This window comes from Aulostomus chinensis, chromosome 16 (genome assembly GCF_037954235.1).
Source record: "Aulostomus chinensis isolate RoL2024-O1b breed Wild chromosome 16, RoL_Achi_v1.0, whole genome shotgun sequence".
NCBI classification, from domain to species: Eukaryota; Metazoa; Chordata; class Actinopteri; order Syngnathiformes; family Aulostomidae; genus Aulostomus; species Aulostomus chinensis.
Genome location: NC_141335.1, coordinates 26795242 through 26815351, shown reverse-complemented (window position 1 = coordinate 26815351; position 20110 = coordinate 26795242). Strand labels below are relative to the sequence as shown.

Genomic DNA, 20110 nt, shown 5'->3' with positions numbered 1-20110 from the left:
CCAGCCGGGGCTCCACCCACAACCTTCTTGCTGGGGGGCCGCAGTGGTGATCACTGCTCCACCGTGCTGCGCCCCCCCCCCCCCCCATCTCAATGAAATTGTATTTTCATGTTTCAAAGTGACATGAAAATCTGTGCAGCAAGTTGTTTCCTGGCAGGGAGTTTGACTGTTGGGATCAAACTGTCAGCATCTTTGAGGAGGGAGATCTCCAACTCTCAATCTGACACGGCTCAGTTCTGCCTCATTCCTCTCCGTTCACTGACCAGCTCATCAAATTCCATCCTTCTGGCTGTCCAGCAGGACGGCGTCTGCCAAGAAGTGCCTTATCTCCAGGGAAGAATTTGATGTGAGGCCAGTGATCGCTTGGTTCAGCTGTGTGAGCTGAGTTCTTCGAGCTCAACGGGTCATCAGAGTTGGCTGAGTGCCTGTGCACAGACCAGACCTTGACGAGGTTTTATTTTGAAGACTATTTATGTTCATAGGCCTAAAGTATAACTGAAAGCTGCTAATTTATAACAGTTCACTTCCTTGCAGCACCTCAGTGGTTATTTATTTGACTATCTTATCTACTTGAGAGAATGTTTACTTCAGTGTACCTTTTCTGGGTTCGATAGTTCTACAGACTTATTGAAACAAGGTTTACTGCATGTAATTAGTTCAGTCTGTCACATGTGGACGTGAACACGTTCTTAAAAAGCCCTCTTCATGTCCAGCTCCTCAAACCTAAATTAAATGTAGGCACTTTGTGAGCATGAACGGCGGCGTTTGCTGAATCTCTTATCTTTATGATTGTATATTTAGATGGGAAGCCAAGATGGAGCCCTCGTCTGTCCCATATCACAGAAAACAGACATTTAAGGGTTAAGTAAACGGTAGTTGTGCCAGGAAAAAAATGCACTACTAGGGAAAATGTGGAAGTCAAAGCGGCTTTCACAGCTCTGTGGCAGGGATATTTGGGTTGAGGCTTTTGGAAAGTCCACGTGTCACACCGAAGACTGGCTGCACAGGTCTGGCAGGAGAGGCGGGCTTGAAGGCCAGAACGCGTTCCAGGATGGCTCGTACAGCTCTGCCAGAGGATGTCAACCTGTGACCTAGTAAACCACCATTCTGCTGAAGTGGGTTTCTGGCGACCAGCGAGCATTTATAAAGGATGATTATCCCCAGGAGAAGAACCTGCACTGACCTGAACAAGCATCACCAAAACTTCACTTTCACCAGTGTTTTTGACTGATTTTGTAGAACTGTTAAACAAGATAAAATCAAAGAAGTCAGACTTTGTCGGCATTTTTAACAGGACAGAGAAACAGAAAAGCAGCCGTGGAAGTCTGATGTTCCACCACCCTCACAGAAGTGGGACATACCAGCCGGCAACGCTGCCCTCAGATAATCCCTCAGCGCACTCGCTCAGCGTCAGTGCCACTCCTCCCCCTCCTCAGCCTTCCCTCCTTGTCCATTTAAGGTGAGACCAGGTAATCAGGTCTGTCCTCCTCATCACGCAGTCTCCTCCTCTTACTTGCCTCTTCTTCTGTGGTATTTTCCAGGCTGTTTGCACCAGTGCAGGTACAGAGCTTTTTGACAACTGTAAGTGAATTTCACTTTGCAGTTTGTCCTCTGGCAGCCCGGTGGAGCAGTGGTCCTCACTGTGGCCCCCCAGCAAGAAGGTTGTGGGTGGAGCAGTGGTCCTCACTGTGGCCCCCAGCAAGAAGGTTGTGGGTGGAGCAGTGGTCCTCCCTGTGGCCCCCAGCAAGAAGGTTGTGGGTGGAGCCCCGGCTGCAGCACGGGGTCTTTCTGGGTGAGTCTCCATGTTCTCCCTGTTCCTGCTGGGTTCTCTCTGGTACTCCAGCTTCCTCCACAGTCCAAAGACATCAAGAGGGACCAGGTTAATCCAGACTCTAGATTGACCGTAGGCGTGGCTGGGAGAGCCAATGGTTGTCTGTCTCTATGTGTTGGCCCTGCCATGGACTGGTGACCTGTCCAGGGGGAAGGCTGCTGGGATAGGCTCCACCCCCACCACCCTCAACAGGAGGAGAGGGGGAACATGGAGGGATGGATGGATGGAGTTTGTCTTCTTTTTCAATGTGGAAGGTAGAAGACGATCCTAAATTGATTGATCAGTTTGGATCATCTCACTAAACAAAACATTGAATAAATCCAAATCTGTGGTGAAACCCCCCTGGTGTTTGAGGGAACGCTGACTTCTCAGGTGACCTACGAATACGTTATCCTGCAGCGTTGTACTTGGATACGTCATTCATGCAGGGCTTCCACATTTAGATGCAGTGTTTAGTGCTTCTGACCAATAAAATCCAGGTCTGAAGAGCAAAGCTTTCTAAGGCAGCTCAGCGTTTCCCTCTCTGTTTTGAACTGCTGAACTGGAAGAGGAACGATAAACTGTGATAAGCAGTGGTGTTATAAGAAACTAATACACAAACATGTCTGAATCAAATTAATAGCCCTCGGGAAGTGAGCTCAGCAACAGAACCCACTGATAAATGGCCAAAGTGTCTTCAGAATGAATTCTTTTCAAAAGATATTTGTGGGTTGATCCACCTCCTTTTCTTTGTCTAAATATTGATTTTTGAGCTGTTTCTACCAGAGGAGACCGGTGCTGTTCTTGACCGTCACTCATTGGTTGGTTTAATGAAGCTATCATGCCAACCCTGGCTGACAATCAGCCGCACGCGTAAAACCACAACCTGTCGTGATCTTGGTACGTGGTGTTGTGTGTGTGTGGTGCTGTGCAGCAAGTTACAACAGTTTTTAAACTCAGTTCAAAGTGTTTTTTGGAGAAAGAGTAATCACGTTCAAGGAGGGCTCTCAAGTTTTGAACAGAGTTCAGAGGGAGATTTTGGTGGCGGTGGTGGGGGTTTGGGTGGGGACGGTGGTCTTGTCTAATAAATGACACATCAATTTTACAAACATATCCATTTTATTCTAAATGAAGGTGTGTGTCTGTGTGCGCGTGTGCGATCAGTGTTTATGGATGAAATATGAAGAAATAGCCGAGGTCAATGGTTTCAGGAGGGGGACGGTGTGTCTATTATTAACAGCCGTAAATTTCCTAACAAAACAGGTGTCAGAACAGTTGCTGAACTTCGCCAGCAGTCATTCCACTGCTAACTGACCTACCAGCTGCCTGGACACAGACCTCCCCCAGCAAGGAGGTCAACGATGACATGACTTCCTGTAGCACAGGATATGGTTAAGGGGCTGAAAAGAAAATCCCTCCCCTCGAGTTCAGAAGGCCTCCCTGCCACACAGCAGCTAATCTAATAAAACATAGCTACCTAACAGCCAGTCAGAAAATAGCATTGCTGTATCTGGGCAAGGTTTAGATATTCCGCTGCAGTTCATCTCATGACAAGCCAACGCTACAGGCTCGCGACGACGGAAGAGACGACCGTCGCCACAGACATACTGTATATATCCATATACAGTATGTCTGTGGCTGTCACCGTCCAAGGCTCTCAGGCGATGTATCGACATGGGGAGGGATTTTCTACCTGTTCAATTCAACTTGGTGGGCGTTACCCTGGAAATTTCTCTGCGTCGGAAACACAAGGTGTGGCGTGGGAGCGCGTGAACGCACGGACATGCGTGAGACTTGAGAGCCCTGCGTTACTTCCCTGCGTTCCAGTGAGCACGGAGTGCATGGCCGCGCACAGGAACGCAGGGCTCTGGTCAGCTCGCAACACCTGGAGGAGCAACCCCAAAAAATGGAGCATAGCATGAGTTCAGACACGCCATGACATCATGCTCAGCTAGCAACCACGCTACACCAGCTAGCACCAGCTTGAGTGTACCGTCTACAGCAGTGTTTCTCAAACTCTTTAAGTCAATGTCCCCCTCAGGGAAGCTTAGACACTCCAAGGACCACCACGATGAGCAGCAATCAGCTTGATTCCATTTTGACTGTTATTCATTATGATATTGCTCCACCCTGCTTCTGTCCTGGTTGTGGCGAGTGCATGAAGCTTTTCTCCCACAGTCATGATGTTGTGACCTGGCCGGCAGCCTGATGGGTGTCATCTCTGTAGCTAATGACACACAGCCGCTCGCCGGTCTCAGGCTTCCTGGGCCTCTGCTGCGGGTGGAGCTCATGGTGAGTGGTGGACAGTTCAGTCTGGGTGTTTGGTTCAAAGGTTCCGTCTGAGGTTCTGGTTTCATGATCAACTGCTGAGACCCTCACCACATACACACACTGGAGCCTCAGCTTATCTGAACCCAGACTGGAGACACTGGAGTCCCAGCTCCTCCCTGTCTGCAGCCACTGGCGTTTGGACCTTCCATTTTATCCTTGCTCAGCATCTCACCATGGCAGCTAAGCTCCCTTCATCTGGTCTGGTCATCTTTTAATCTTTTACATATTTCCATTCATAAGTGTTTACTGTTTTGATAGTATTATCTGTTCTTAAATGTTTTTGACTTCCTGGATTCCTCGAGAGTTGAAGAGCCACCGCTCCACAGGCTGTCAGCCAGGTCACCTCCACTTCATCTCCTCCTTTCCAGTCTCTGTGAGGGTCTTCGCTGCTGCTCTTCCTACCTCAATGGACCCACACCACCAAATTAAACGTACTGCAATGGAAATGAAAATTAAAGCAAATTCTCCAAGATTGAGAATAAAATGGAACCAACAGATTTTTTGGGCTGGAACCTGGATTATTTCAACATATATTCTGCTTTGACAACGCAAACCTGCTTCCAGGCTGGACGCGGGTCAGAGAAGCACTGATGATGACATGTAGCACAGATGAGTGTGTATTTGTGTCACAGAGTGTGTTCCTGGATGTTCTGTGTTCCTCTGTTCTCTGCAGTGGTTCAGTCGTATTAGTCTCTGAAGGGTTCTGAAGCAGCAGAACACGGGACATGGTTCAGCTGGAGACGTTCTAGACGCAGCTGGAAGAACTGAAGTGTCCCCTCTGAATGACGCCGTTGACCCCGGGTCCTGCAGGAGACTCTCACCCTGTTCTCTCTTCTGTCTCCTCACTGTGTGGCGTTTATCAGCTGTTAGCTGCAGCTTGGTGTCACCTCCAGTCCCTGACAACGACAAATATGTTCAGCCCCGTTTCACAAAATGTCAGACTACACCTGTACCTGAAGTACTGTGAACAAACACCAAGAGCAGATTATATCGTCCACTTATTTCTAATAAACAGTGATGGGCGAGTAATATTCAGGAGTGTATTGTGTTTTGATACCTGAACACCAAACCCGTTCGAAAACCATCCACATCGTCCCGTTCATCGGCACAAAGATATTTTGGATTTAAAAAGAAAAAAATACCGCATATTCTCAAGAAACATGAATCCAGTTTCCAGGAATCCAAGTGAAATCAGCATTTCTGCTCCCAGCGCTCCTGCAGCGAGTCAACCAATCGGAGCGGCTGCAGGCCTGCCAAAGGCAATTGAGCGAAGAAAGAAGTGGGTCTGTCATTTGAAATAAACTGAGTCATTTATTTCAGGGCATGAGTTCCTGTGGTCATTGGGAAAATATCCACAGTCCCGCGCTCTGCCAACCTTTGGGGGCGCACACTCATTGCTCCCACAAAACATTTGCCAGAAGTGTTGGGCTGCAAGTGGAGGTCCGGCAGCACCGGGCTCCAGGCTGTCTGCATGCACCCGCTTTGATATGACTCACTGCTCTGAGATGCTTCATACGCTTCACATGTCTGTCATGAGAGAGAACAGCAGTCAAGAAGCAAGTAGGCAGAAAGAGCAGAGGGAAGTTTCAAGTGGAAAAGAGAGAAAATAGAAAGGAGTTTCCCAGCAGGCCGCGGTAATGATATGTTTGGACGTTTCCTCAGATCCAGGTTGAAGGTGGCATTCTTCTTTCGGGATGGATATCCAAGCCCAAATGGACCGGCAGCTCAGAAAGATTGCATGATCCTTGAAAAACATCCAGGGTGTCAGAACGGGGCTTGTTTCCACTTAGGTCTTGATGGCACTGGTGTGAAACTGGGAACAGATGCATCGGATCTCATTAAATCAGGTTGTGAAGTCTTGGCCTGACAGTAACCCTGCACACAAACGTCAGACAGCGCCGATCGCTGCAGGCCCCGGGCCGCCTGATTTATCTGATGCCAGATCAAATGCAGCCCTCGTATATTTGGGAGACACACGCAATCAACATATCCTCTTATTTCCATTTGCTTTGAGATAAATCACCTTTCTTTTGATCTCTCTGGTATCCTTCAAAAGGCAATATTCTGAAAGCTGACTTGGCTGCATGTAGAAACTTGTCTTCCCACTTTATTAACTTTTTAAAAGTAAAGAGTCATAACCAACATGGTGCCAATGCAGAGATGTCACGCTTTGCTGCAGAACTCAGCTAAACATGTCTGAACTAAAATTGAAATGCAATTGTATGTGACAGAGTGTGTGTGTGTGTGTGGGGGGGGGGGGGCAGGGAACAGTGTCAAAGCTTGAGGCTCCCATCAACACTTTAACACAGGCCAGACGTCACGTTCCACACCCCCTGCACCTGAAACAACACTCACATGACGTCTGTGTGTTTACATGTTTTCTGCTGCAGCGTTCACAGCAGGCTAGGAGATGAGGTCACGTTTATAAATCCTGTTTGTTGAGTGAAAACTTAATAAAAGAGATGTTGAGAATTTTGAGCTGTGAGCACTAATTTGGTCAAGGTTTTTGCAGAGGAGTGTAACTTTAATGTTTGTATTAAAATAGAAGTTTACCAAGACTGACCCGTAGAGGAGAGTTGGAGGGACCAACCGACTCCATCGAAGGAGTTGCAGCAACACGCCACTCTCCTGTCGTTGAGGTGCAGGCCAGAAATAAGCGAGTATATAGGTGACACTTTTAATCACAACTAGCCTGCAGTATTATGCATCTGACAGCCATGAAATGTTGGGGCCTGAGTGCAGCAGCAGCAGGTTGGGTCGCAAGGACCAGCACTGGCGGAGGCAGCGCCCCGTCAGCTCTTCACCAGCACCTCCGTCCTCCATCGCGCCAGATCCTGCTACATCCCTGACGGCCTTCTGCCTCGTCTGTGATGGCGTCTGGCGACGCTACTCAAACTGCTGGAAACCTCCCTCATCAGCCTGCAAACCTCCATGGAGGGGAGCCAACGTGTGGAGTCACCCACAGGCGACAGCACCTCAGTTTCATGAAGTCACTGGATTTACTTCACGTCTTCTATCTTTGAGGAGGTCAAATCTCATGAGCTCAAAATATTTTTCCCTCAGTGCTGACAATTTGTATTTCTCTTTGGTGACAGAAGTGGGAATGAGCCCCTCCCCCTCATTGTAGTACCCCCCTCTTGCTATTAGTCCCTCTCCACATATTCACCCATTCTGTCCTTCCTCAGGGCATTAGCCCCTCCCCCTCTTAGTATTAACCCTCCTCATGATATTAGCCCCTCCCTCTCAAATAAATCCCTCCTCCTCACGTCCTCCTGGGGGACTGAACCCTGGAACCTCCTCTGGGCCACGAGGGAGGGACGCTTGTCCGGTCAGGCCTCCTGACATCTGCGTGGCTCGTCGGCTGCAGAGGCGCAGCTGCTGGCAGGTCCTGATGAGAATCTTTCCAGGCAAACATTTCACCACCAAACGCCGAGGAGAAAATCTCCTTGTTTTTCTTGCTGGAGCAGTAAAACTAACCTGATAACTTTGGCTGTTTGCAAGGGTGTCCACACGGAGGTCAGCGGCTGCGTCTGCTGCTGGGGGGGGGGGGGGGGGGTTACTGAGGTTTATTTTGGGGAGAAACGTCACCTCGTAAATTAATCACCACATGAAACAGAAGACTACAGTTGCTTTTATGTCTCACTGCTCCAGGATGGATTTAATGTGGTTTCTGACTTCCTCTGTCTGCTTCTCTTTGTCAGCGACTGCTGCTGTCAGTGTGTATTCACACACATTGTAACTCAGATTTATGTGTCTGTCCCTGATTGGTGGGGACGAGGAACACGGAGTTCATGACGAAGAACAAAGGCTCGATGTGTTTCCTCTCACTGTACCAACACATACATGGATATAAGATGCTGGTCAACTGATGGCATTGATCTGATTTCTGTTTCAATATGGAGTCAAACCCTGCATGCCAGAATCGCCTCAGGGCGACAGAATATCCCACTGGATCTTTGTCATTCTCAGCCACGATGAGACAGCGAGTCTGCCGTGATCCACCAGGGTAGAAACTCCAGAAGGTTCCTTCACATCTCATTCGCTGTGTCTCGTTCTGTCAGGGGAACCCAGACGTTCACAGATTGTTCCTTCTGACAGAGGTAGAATAGGGTGTGAAGAACATCCCTCCATCCATCCATCCATCCATCCCTCATCCCTCCATGTTCCCTCCATGTTCCCCCTCTCCTCCTGTTGAGGGTGGTGGGGGTGGAGCCTATCCCAGCAGCCTTCCCCCTGGACAGGTCACCAGTCCATGGCAGGGCCAACACATAGAGACAGACAACCATTGGCTCTCCCAGCCACGCCTACGGTCAATTTAGAGTCTGGATTAACCTGGTCCCTCTTGATGTCTTTGGACTGTGGAGGAAGCTGGAGTACCAGAGAGAACCCAGCAGGAACAGGGAGAACATGGAGACTCACCCAGAAAGACCCCGTGCTGCAGCCGGGGCTCCACCCACAACCTTCTTGCTGGGGGCCACAGGGAGGACCACTGCTCCACCGGGCCTCCTTCATCCATCATCCATTTTTAATATTTTTTGTTTTATGAGTTTTCTGTGAAAGAGACACTTCTGGTAGAATTTGTCCGTCCTGGGATGGATGCCAATGCTAGCTAGAACCTATAGAGTAAGCTAGGATAACAAACTATTACATTGGAAAATGGCGTACGACTGTCATAGCAACTGCACTATTCAATGAACTCTGCTTATGTATGCCCCCCCATCTAGTCTATTGGCTGGAACCTGGTTTCTCATGTTCATGTGAACATCCTGTGCGCTCACTGTTTGTTTACCATCTTGTCGTCTCCAGGGACCGGACTTTTTCATCGTGGATTCGGAGGGCTGTAGCTGGCGGATCAAGGAGAGACGCTTACGATGTGAGACGGAAATGGAATCACTCTGAAACCAACAAGGCTTAGTGCACCTTAAGTGCATCATGTGTTGTAAGATTCTGTTAAATGTTAATTATAGAAGAACTAGAGAACAAAATTTAGCAGAGTAAAAACATCTCGTGTGAAGGGAAATACTCCAGTATAAGTACCTCAAATCACCCTTGGAACTGAAAGATGAAATCATTAAATGTAGAAATACACCAAACAGACTGGATTCCAGTTCCAGAGAAACTAGATTCCCTCAGCTGGGACCAGCCCAGGTCAGGATGCCTTTGTCTCTTTGCAGGATGTAGAACTACTTTTCCATCCTGCTGCTGCTGCGTGATCCCAGTCAGAGAGATTACGTTGTTCCCAGCAGGAAATGTCCCACGAACATCGCCAACCTTCTATATGATGACCAACATCCAGAGCGCCGCTCACCTGACCTCCTGTTGAAACACTTTCTCATTCCTGAACTCCCAACATCTGTCAAAGAAGTCAGGAGCAGAACTGAGAAACCAGGAAGTGCAGTTGCATAAGCGTGCTGTAGTTCCATCTTCCCCCCCTTGGTGATGGCATTACGTGAAACAACTTCACTCACGCCAGTCGCTTTTGGTGCCCAGAGAGCCGCAAAACAGGTGTCTCCCCAAATCCTCCCAGCGTTTCTCTGAGAGTCAAATGTGCCTGTGGGGCCTGATGTTGCTTCATCAAGCCAAGTTCCACATGGGAGGAGAACACCTGGCGTGCAGCAGGATCTCATCACCGTCCTGCTGCTGCACGCGTAAACACCGAGTCAGACGCGGTCCGGCCCCAGGACGTGTTCTGATATGCGCGCACGTGCACTCATCAGTGGAGTCAGCTGATCTTTTCATGGTCAGTTTGATTTACTTGAGCACAAAACCTTGATAAATACTCTCATCTTGTTTAATCGTCCTCGTTGCTGGGGGTTTATGTCGGACCTTCACTTGAACCCGCCACCGGTGGGCTGATACCTGCTCAGCAGGCTTGGCTGGAAAACGTGACTTTCCGCTTCTCCTCACACGCTCAGAAAAGTTTCTACCAGCATCTGTGTGTCTGCTCCGGTTCTCCCGCTCAGACACAAACACCAACTCAAGACAGAGACCTGCTACTTTCAAGGGTGATCTCAGGATTAATTGGGTGTTAGTTTGTTTCAGAGGCTCTACAAACACATTCTTGTGCAGTTATTTCATCTCATCCTCATTTCTTTATACAGACTGAGCCAGAATTGAAAAATCTTGGCTCTGGCCTTGAGCGTTAACCTAATTCAGTCTGGACTGAAAAATGTCCCCTGTGACACATCCACAAATTCATTTGGCTGAGGACTCTGACCGAGCTTTTATGGGGTCTTTATCTCGTCTGGTTGGCCTTATCTTGTATCAGCTTATTCCCAGCTCTACGCAGTCAGAACCATGGTGCCGATCCAGATTCCAGGTCTTAGCTTTTGTTGTGTCATGTAATACGAGGCCCAACACGGTTCCACAAACACTTGAAATAAATAGCATTTATGTTTAATGCATTCGTGTATTTTTTTGTTGTTGTTTTTACTTTTTTTAAGAACAAGTCCTGCAGGTTTCCTGTAGCCTCGTGATGTCACTGGTGTTCGCAGGTGTGTATTTGAGTCTGACTGAGGAGGGGCGGCGCTGCGTCTCCTGGTCTTACAAGTCCTGGCTCCGACTTGGCCCACATGTCAGAGAGGCATGCAGGCAGGACTTTTACATCTGGTCTTCAGTTTGATCCAGCAAGGGAGCCTTTTCAAATTATTTTTATAGTCTCCCTGCATGATTTACCACTGTACAATAAATGGGGGGGGGGGGGGGGTCATGCAACAGTATTCACAGTGCTCCTCAAACATGGCATCTAAAGTGTCCTAGAAGAGCAACTTTAACAACAACCCATAACTCAACCAATGACCCCCCGACACACACACACACACACACACACACACACACACACACACACACACACACACACACACACACACACACACACACACTTCCCTGAGTCAGTGACGGACACGTTCAGTACCTGGGAGGCCCACAGAGCCAAGCTAGCGCAGCCCAGGCTGCAGCCTGAATCAAGATTCGATTCCACTCACAAACTTGAAGAGGCCATAAAATGAAAAACTCATTTTCTGTTCAATGATTGAATAAAAGCAACATCGCTGCCACCCAAAGGTTGGAGATCCAGAAGTTTCAAATTAAAAAGGATCATTGACTAAAGCTCTTTCAAAAGCTCTCAAGCTCAATTGGGAAAATCACCCTTTTAATCAATGTCTGTTGTAAACGGTGCCGTTAAGGAGAACACAAAGGAAAGGAACTCAGTTACAAATGTCACAGGTTCCTTCACGTTCCCTCGCACCACTCTAACACCCTCCTGCGATGTCACACTCTTAGTCTTCGTTTCTATCTTAACCTCACGGCTGCAGCTCTGTTTTGATTGACAGCTTTGCTCCTGCCGTTGGTTTATTGCATTTTTCCTCGTCCTGATATTTACACTCCTGCTTCTCCACGTTTGCTTTTGGGAAATCATTTTCTTCAAATCCGCATTCTTAAGTAAATCGGATATTTCAGATGTATTCACCTGGGACGGACCAACCCACCAAAGGATCTCACCAGAGAGCCACGAGGCTGACAAGCTGGCTAACCCTCGCTGCGAGCTCTTGATTGTGTCTGCTTACAGATGTTCTTCCACAGCTGGACACATTTGTCTCTCTTTTGTGTGTCAAAAGTAAAAATCCCTCCTGTTCAATCACCTGATTGACCGGATGAAGGAACTGGATTTCTGGCCTAAAGCAGTGACTTCAACAGCCTGAGACTGTCTTCCACCAGAGGTCAGTAGGAGTCATCTGAGCGTTACGCTGGCGTGTTCCGCGCTGTGGCAGCTTCTTCTGGGCGTGTGTGGTATCACGACTGGATCTTCATCAGCGTGGTGTTGAGAACCTTCACCGCAGAGACGGAGAGGCAGGAACGTTGAGAACAGATGGCAGAACAGAAGCAACTCCACCAAACTCAGTGGACAGAAGTGCAAAGGTCTGCCCAGGTGGCCTCTCCTTGGGCCGGGCTGCTCCTCTCAGACTGAAAGCAGCTCTGGGATCTGGAACGATTGACCTGCTCTGTCTAGTGAGAAGACGTGTGCAGACGCACGCAGGTAGCAGACGCACGCAGGTAGCAGACCCCTCCCACGTGTGACTTGGTGTACGATCCCCACCTGTGTGGAGCATCACCAGAGGGTGCCACTTGATTACTTCTTTTATTTGAAGGAATAAAAGAGAATTCTTGTGCGGTTTGGTTGCTTCAGCATCAGAAGCAAATGTGAAGTTTGAAAGTGGGCGGAACGAAAAGTCTGGCCAGTCAACAGCAACAGCGGGTGGGTCGGGGCTTGAGGGGGCAGAACTCGCTGTTACGTTTATCAGGAAGAGAACACGTTATCATTGAGAAGTTGTGCGGGGCAATGAGGAAACGGATCCAACCGGGCCGTTCCTCCTCTACTGGACCTGAGACCGGGACAGAGGCGCAAGTGTTGACTTTGGCTTCTGCGTGAACCTGCTGAGGGATGTAAGACACTGAGGTTGCTTAATCACTTCTCCCTCAGACTCTCCCTGAACGCCCTCTTCACCTCGGAGCCCCTCGCATGCCGCTGTGTCCCCAGGGCGATCAGGCCTCCTCTGCTGCTCCCTCCCAACCTTATTCAGCCTGAAGGACATGAAGACCAAAGCGTGTGGCGTGGAACAGTCCCCAGCACCGCGAGGGTCACTGGGTTGAAAAGACAAGTAGTCAAACAACATTTGCTTTGGTTTGAGGACCTGGTCAGAACGTCCCGTCACACCATCTCACGCTACAGGAGGAACGGGCCTGCACAGGACCCCCGAGCCAATGTGCTCCTCACATGCAGGGAGGTCATTCTGCTGGGGCTCTGGGCTCAGTGCATCTCGGGCTCCCTCTGGTGGTGGCAGGAGGAAGTTCTACCAGATGCTCTTTTCACGGACTACAAGCCTGTGCCACAGAGCTGCGAGAGCAACACCTCTCTGCTCAACAACCTAAATAACTTCTTTGCACGCTTTGAAGCACAAAACAACACACGCTCACAGAAGACCTCACTACATATAAATATATATGTATATATACACATATATGTATATATACACACACATATATATGTATATATGTATATATACATATATATACATATATATACATATATACACACACATATATATGTATATATACATATATATGTATATATACATATATATGTATATATACACACATATATATGTATATATGTATATATACATATATATACATATATATGTATATATACACACACATATATATGTATATATACATATATATGTATATATACATATATATGTATATATACATATATATGTATATATACACACACATATATATGTATATATGTATATATACATATATATATACATATATACATATATATGTATATATACACACACATATATATGTATATATACACATATATGTATATATACACACACATATATATGTATATATACATATATATACATATATACATATATATGTATATATACATATATATGTATATATACACACACATATATGTATATATGTATATATACATATATATACATATATACATATATATGTATATATACACACACATATATATGTATATATACACATATATGTATATATACACACACATATATATGTATATATGTATATATACATATATATACATATATATGTATATATACACACACACATATATATGTATATATACACACATATATATGTATATATATGTATATATACATATACATATATATACATATATATGTATATATACATATATGTATATATACACACATATATGTATATATGTGTGTATATACATATATATACATATATATGTATATATACACACACATATATACATATATATGTATATATATGTGTGTATATACATATATTTACATATATATGTATATATACACACACATATATACATATATATGTATATATATGTGTGTGTATACATATATACACACACATATATATGTATACACACACACACACACACATATATGTCTTTTCATAGGATCAGTAAGTGTCTTCAACCACTGTGCACTCCATCTGTTTTTAGCCGTCTATTCGTCTGTCCTCATGTGCTTGTGCCCTCTAGTGTCTGGTGGACCTCAGTGTCAGTACATTCTTGTCTTCACTGTAGGATAGAGAGAAACGCAATTTCGATTCCTCTGTGTCTGGTGCACATGAAGAAATTGACAATAAAGCTGACTTTGACTTTGACTTTGTGTTCAAATCGAATTAAAATATTCATAACTCAAATTATATAAAAATAGGGGTCTTATTTGTTCAATGCAACATGAAGTGTCTCCATGTCATGTGACCTGGGGACACCCTTTTCACTGCATTTTATTGACTCCTATATTTTTATATTTTAGTAAAACTCATTGTGTGGCCTCTCTCAGTTTCCGTAGCAAACGGTAAGGCGGACTTTTTGTTTTCGTCGATGTTTGTGTCACGTGAGCTCGCTGCCCAGTACCACCTACTGGTAGCAGACTGGGAAGGTTGGCACACCTACTGGTCCTGGACGCCACTGACTCAGTCAGGCGGTGCGAGTGGAACACTGCCTGCTGGCTACCGGGCCGGCCTGGTGACACCAGCAGAGGGCGCTGTCCCCCCACAGCAGGATCACGACACCTGGGACCGACAGCTCCAGCCCCTCCTGCTCCACTCCTGCCAGCTGTTGAAGCCTCTGCGCATGCGCTTCAGTTCCTCCTACCGTGCCCATCACCACATAAAGCCAACGAGGGAGGACGGAACCCGAGACAAAGGTCCCTCCCTTCCTCTCTCTCTCTCTTCAGACGTCAGCGTCCTCTTCGTAGCATCCTACAGTAGCTCACCTGGGCTGAAAAATATCCTCACTATTAATGACGTGCTTCCGGAGGCGCCTCCGTCACGGCGGCTGACGATCTTCGGGCTGACAGCTGACTCCTACGAGGAAGCGAGGCAGTCTCCGAGGTGGGGGCGTGGTCTGGGATGGGTGCGGCACGCGGAGTTGGAAGTTGTCCGTTTTCTGGCTTGTGGACACACACACACACACACACACACACACACACACACACACTCATACACACTCATACACACACAGACACACACGCGCGCGCGCACGATTCAGCGGCACAGACGCAGAGTCGGGACGCTCTGACCACCTCGGATGTTTGGAGCCAGCGGACCTCAGGGAGACCAGGGTAAACATCACGTGCTGTGGTTCGAAGGTGTGTGAGCTTCATTTGATGTAACGTGACATTTTATTTATCAGTGCGAAAACGATCGTGTGTGTGTGTGTGTGTGTGTGTGTGTGTGTGAGGGTGTGGGTGGAGGGTTTTTGACTAAACATAATGGAGTCGCTCACACAGACCCAGGGTGTAAAGTCAGTGTTCCTGGACTGGGAGGGGTCATGATTTGTGGAGGAAGTTGCTCGAGCTGCTGGTGAAACGTCAGGCGCCCTGTGTGAGATAAGTTGTGCAAATGTTCTAGAAGAATGAGCCTCCTGCAGCTGCTGAAGTCCCACTTCCTGAGCCACCTGATCATCTGCTACGTGTTCCTGGTTAGCGGCGTCCTCATCAACCTGCTGCAGCTCTGCACGCTCCCCCTGTGGCTGCTCAGCAAGCAGCTGGCCCGCAGGCTCAACTGCAGGCTGGCCTACTGCATCAGCAGCCGTGAGTGTGACGCAGCCTGGCGGCTGCCGGGCTACAGAGACCAGTATGATAGTGGGAGTCATGGGGGTTTGTTAGACTGTAATGCAAACATGCACCAGCCGCACAGTCGTGTCACCATCAGTGTCCCCCCGCTCCTCAGAGATGGTGGCGGCCCTGGAGTGGTGGTCTGGAACCGAATGCACTCTCTACACCGACCCCAAGACTTATCCGCTGTACGGCAACGAAAACGCCATTGTGGTTCTCAACCACAATTTTGAAATTGACTTCCTGTGTGGCTGGACCTTCTGTGAGCGCTTTGGAGTTCTCGGGGTACGACACAGTGATTGATTCTTGTACTTTAAACTTCTAACTTTACTTTAAACTTTTTGTTCATTATTTAATTTTTGGCTTTTTTTTGTGTTGATGTTTGTCCAGAGTTCAAAGGTGTTAGCCAAAAAGGAACTGGCGTACGTTCCTGTCATCGGTTGGATGTGGTACTTCTTGGAGATCGTTTTCTGCAAGAGGAAGTGGGAGGAGGACCGAACGACGGTGGCTGAGAGTCTTCAAAACCTGCGTGACTACCCAGAAAACTTCTGGGTAGGTCTCAAGATCAAACCAATCGCAGACATCTTTGTATAAAAAGCTATTAATCTATCATTTCTGGTGCTAGTTCCTGCTCTACTGTGAAGGAACACGCTTCACACCAAAGAAACACCAGATCAGCATGCAGGTAGCTGAGAGCAAAGGTTTACCCAAGCTGAAGTATCACCTTCTGCCCCGGACCAAAGGATTCTGGATCACTGTCCAGAACCTGCGAGGATCTGGTGAGCACCCAGCAGTGAGGATCACCTCCAGGGAGATGGATGTTTTTGAGAGGGAAAGATCTGACTTGTGTGCTCTCTCCTGCTCAGCTGCAGCCGTGTACGACGCCACGCTGAACTTCAGGAACAATGAAATGCCAACCCTGCTCGGACTTCTTAACGGGAAGAAATATCATGCAGATTTATATGTGAGGTACAGACGTGCTTCTGCTGCAGGAGAAGCAGCCTTTCATATTCTATCTATTCTATTCTTTCCTCCAGCTTTAGTGGTGTGCTCACACTCAGTCTGAGAGATCTGACTTCCCCTCTCACTCGCAGAAGAATCCCACTTGACTCAATCCCAGAAGAGGAAGCAGAATGTGCTGCTTGGCTCCACAAACTCTACCAGGAAAAGGTTAGAACATCGACGCGTCTGCTGCTGAGGCCACTCTCAGAGTGGCACAGGGGTGAGGTGTTTCTGTAGTTCAACAGGAAGTGATCATGTTAGGGATGAGGTATGTTTGTAGTCCCAACAGGAAGTGGTCATCTCCTGGTTCCTCACCAGCAGCCAATAGGATCGCTCCATGTGATTGTGGTGATTGAACCAGTAAATCGGCTCTGGTGAACAAAAGTTGATGATCTTCCAGGTTCAGTTCATCAAGATCATCTTCACTGATGAACCCTCTGATGATGCTGGAAGCCTGGAGTCTACGGTTAGCAGTGCTAAGCTAACATTAGCCTAGGAAGGCGCTACACCAGGGTCACATGACTTCAAGGTCACCACCACTAAGCTTCAGGCTTCTTGTGTTTCCCCCTGATGACCTTTAATGACCTCCAGGACCTCTGGAGGCTCCTCCAGACTCTTGTTAGCAACCCAGGTTTTTAAGACTCCACCACTCCAACATCCACCAGTCTGGTGTTTACTGGTGGATCTGATGTAGAACTGAACCTCCAACATCCACCAGTCTGGTGTTTACTGGTGGATCTGATGTAGAACTGAACCTCCAACATCCACCAGTCTGGTGTTTACTGGTGGATCTGATGTAGAACTGAACCTCCAACATCCACCAGTCTGGTGTTTACTGGTGGATCTGATGTAGAACTGAACCTCCACCATCCACCGGTCTGGTGTTTACTGGTGGATCTGATGTAGAACTGAACCTCCGACATCCACCGGTCTGGTGTTTACTGGTGGATCTGATGTAGAACTGAACCTCCAATATCCACCGGTCTGGTGTTACTGGTGGATCTGATGTAGACCTGAACCTCCACCATCCACCGGTCTGGTGTTTACTGGTGGATCTGATGTAGACCTGAACCTCCACCATCCACCAGTCTGGTGTTTACTGGTGGATCTGATGTAGAACTGAACCTCCACCATCCACCGGTCTGGTGTTTACTGGTGGATCTGATGTAGAACTGAACCTCCACCATCCACCGGTCTGGTGTTTACTGGTGGATCTGATGTAGACCTGAACCTCCACCATCCACCCGTCTGGTGTTTACTGGTGGATCTGATGTAGACCTGAACCTGCTGATATCTTCAGGTGCTGTTACCTCCTTCCAGGCATTTAGACCCAATAACTGTGGGAGGAGGGAACCCTGCCAATGTATTTCTGGGTTCAGTCCTCAGTCCTGCACCGCTCCCATGAACCAGAGTCAGCTGCAGGTTGCATAGAGGAATGTGGTGGAGGCAGAGACACTAACCTCATGGCTGCACGAGTTCATGTGTATACGCACAAATGTCTCCACAGGATAGTTTCCAGGAGTTCTACATGCAGACAGGGCGTTACCCCGGCCCCATCCTGAGCCCTCCTCGCCGACCTTGGTCTCTAATCAACTGGTTGTTCTGGTCCTGCCTGATCCTTTACCCGCTCAGCCTGCTGCTTGCACAGCTCATCAGCTCCGGTTCATTTCTGATCATCGTAGCCTCCCTGGCTCTCTGTACTGCAGGTTGGTTTCATTGCACTGGAGCCCCCAGTGACATGGGGACACAGCCCCTGGCCTTAATTAACAGGTTCCTCTTTGCTCCATAAAGCAGCAGATTTGACTCCTTTGAATGTAAGTTCCCTTCGTCTGCCTGGTTGTCTCACAGCATGGCCTCATGATCTGCATGGCACAGGTTCTTCCTCATAAACGCACGCTTGAGAGTTGTGATGTCATCCATTCAAGATTGAGTCCCAGATGGATTAGTCTGACAGGAAATGTACGACAGCATGAGGCTGCGCAGTGATATCAGCATGCCATTGGTGTCGGCAGGTATTTGTCGGTTGTAAATACGCTGGTATCGGTCCAGTCAGCTGATGCTGATGTCATCGAAGTGTGGTCAATGATGTTAGGGATCTGTGGGCTTCAGTATTTACTGAATATCATATCAGCTTTCCACGTATCTCAATATTAACAAAATGATTTGGTCAGTATTGGTATTATCAACTATGTGCCAAGTAAAGATCCAGTGTCATGGAGCCCCACTTCCTTCAAAATGGACCTTTTGTAACTCCGGTTCAATCGCTAAAGACTAACTGATAAAGAATTATTCATTTAAAAAAGGAAATTTACTGCAGAAATGGACACGTCCTGTTCAGTAACTGAAACGTCTGTGTCACTGGTCAATCTGCCCGCCAGCCTCAGTGGGGGTGCGCTGGATGATCGGCCAGACCGAGATCAACCGCGGCTCCAGCTATGGGAACAAGGACGTTCCTCCAAGCAACTGAGGAGCCCAAACCTGCACAGCGATGCTTCTGCTCAGCTTCTATCAGTCTGATGGGACCAGTTGGAACCGGCTCCAGAGCTGGTTATTCTGGTCTAGGTGTGGCGCTCCTGATGGGAGGAGGAGGAAGTGGGCAGGTTGTGTTCAGCTCGCCTGCAGGAAACGAAGCAAAGAATTCTTGTGAAAAGGACAAAAAAAGAGATTTTTATATTCAAGGGAAAAATGTACTGTCTGTTTCAAATGAATGCATAAACTGTTTTATATAAACAAGACACTTAGGACATCTTTCAGTAAAAGATTGTAAGAGCAGGAAGGGGCGTGGCCTCCGGTGGTCGTCGTCCCGGTCGCACCGGACCCAAACTCCCCCACGGAGTCTGTCTGCACATGGCGATGAGGAGAGACGACTTCTTTAACCTAAATATTGATCATACATGAGAATCTCATACCATCATTCAAGTACGCCAGTATGCATGAGGTACCGCCCTAGAAGTTGTGATGCTGCTGCTGCTGCTGCTGCAGGCCCAGAGATCACGAGAAACCAGTTCCATGAATCTTGACCCAGTTCCAACCTGCAAAAATGATTGAAATAATTAAAAGTTCCTGATGACACATTAATGGCTGATTGATCTGGAATGATGCTTTCTAAAACCAGCAATTGTTTGAAAATGTTGAAAGGGAAAAAAAGGATCTTCTGGGTTTAGTTTCCAGATGACGTAGATGTGAAGAACTGATTTGGGATGGTGTTTGGCTCCAAGTGCTTCAGCTCCATGGCCTCCAGCGGCAGAGCCCAAGAGCTCTGCAACCTGCTGTGTAGCTCAGGAGAGGCCCAGAGCCTCACCCAGCCTGG

The 20110-nt window shown here is 47.6% G+C and overlaps 1 protein-coding gene across 8 annotated transcripts; it reads left to right on the top strand.

The window, feature by feature from the left end:
- The first annotated feature begins 14825 nt into the window (after positions 1-14825).
- Positions 14826-19991, top strand: agpat4 (1-acylglycerol-3-phosphate O-acyltransferase 4 (lysophosphatidic acid acyltransferase, delta)). Of its 8 annotated transcripts, none has more exons than XM_086181392.1 (10): positions 14829-15330; positions 15593-15774; positions 15914-16083; positions 16189-16350; positions 16424-16577; positions 16665-16767; positions 16893-16968; positions 18308-18506; positions 18595-18614; positions 19179-19979. In XM_086181392.1, exons 2-10 carry the CDS (start codon positions 15597-15599, stop codon positions 19200-19202), a joined length of 1086 nt encoding a protein of 361 aa, XP_086037518.1. In that variant the 5' UTR covers positions 14829-15330; positions 15593-15596; the 3' UTR covers positions 19203-19979. The 8 variants fall into 8 exon arrangements, with proteins under 8 accessions (XP_086037520.1, XP_086037514.1, XP_086037515.1 ...); XM_086181391.1 differs by having other exon boundaries at positions 18592-18614; XM_086181388.1 differs by having other exon boundaries at positions 14827-15330; positions 15596-15774; positions 18592-19989.
- Positions 19992-20110: the final 119 nt, after the last annotated feature.

Bases quoted from the DNA above. Each gene is read 5' to 3' on its own strand.
- agpat4 (XM_086181388.1), top strand. From the start codon at position 15,597: ATGAGCCTCCTGCAGCTGCTGAAGTCCCACTTCCTGAGCCACCTGATC. The intron at 16,768-16,892 runs GTACAGACGTGC...TCTCACTCGCAG, and splicing joins CATGCAGATTTATATGTGAG to AAGAATCCCACTTGACTCAA. The intron at 18,507-18,591 runs GTTGGTTTCATT...TGCTCCATAAAG, and splicing joins CCTGGCTCTCTGTACTGCAG to CAGCAGATTTGACTCCTTTG.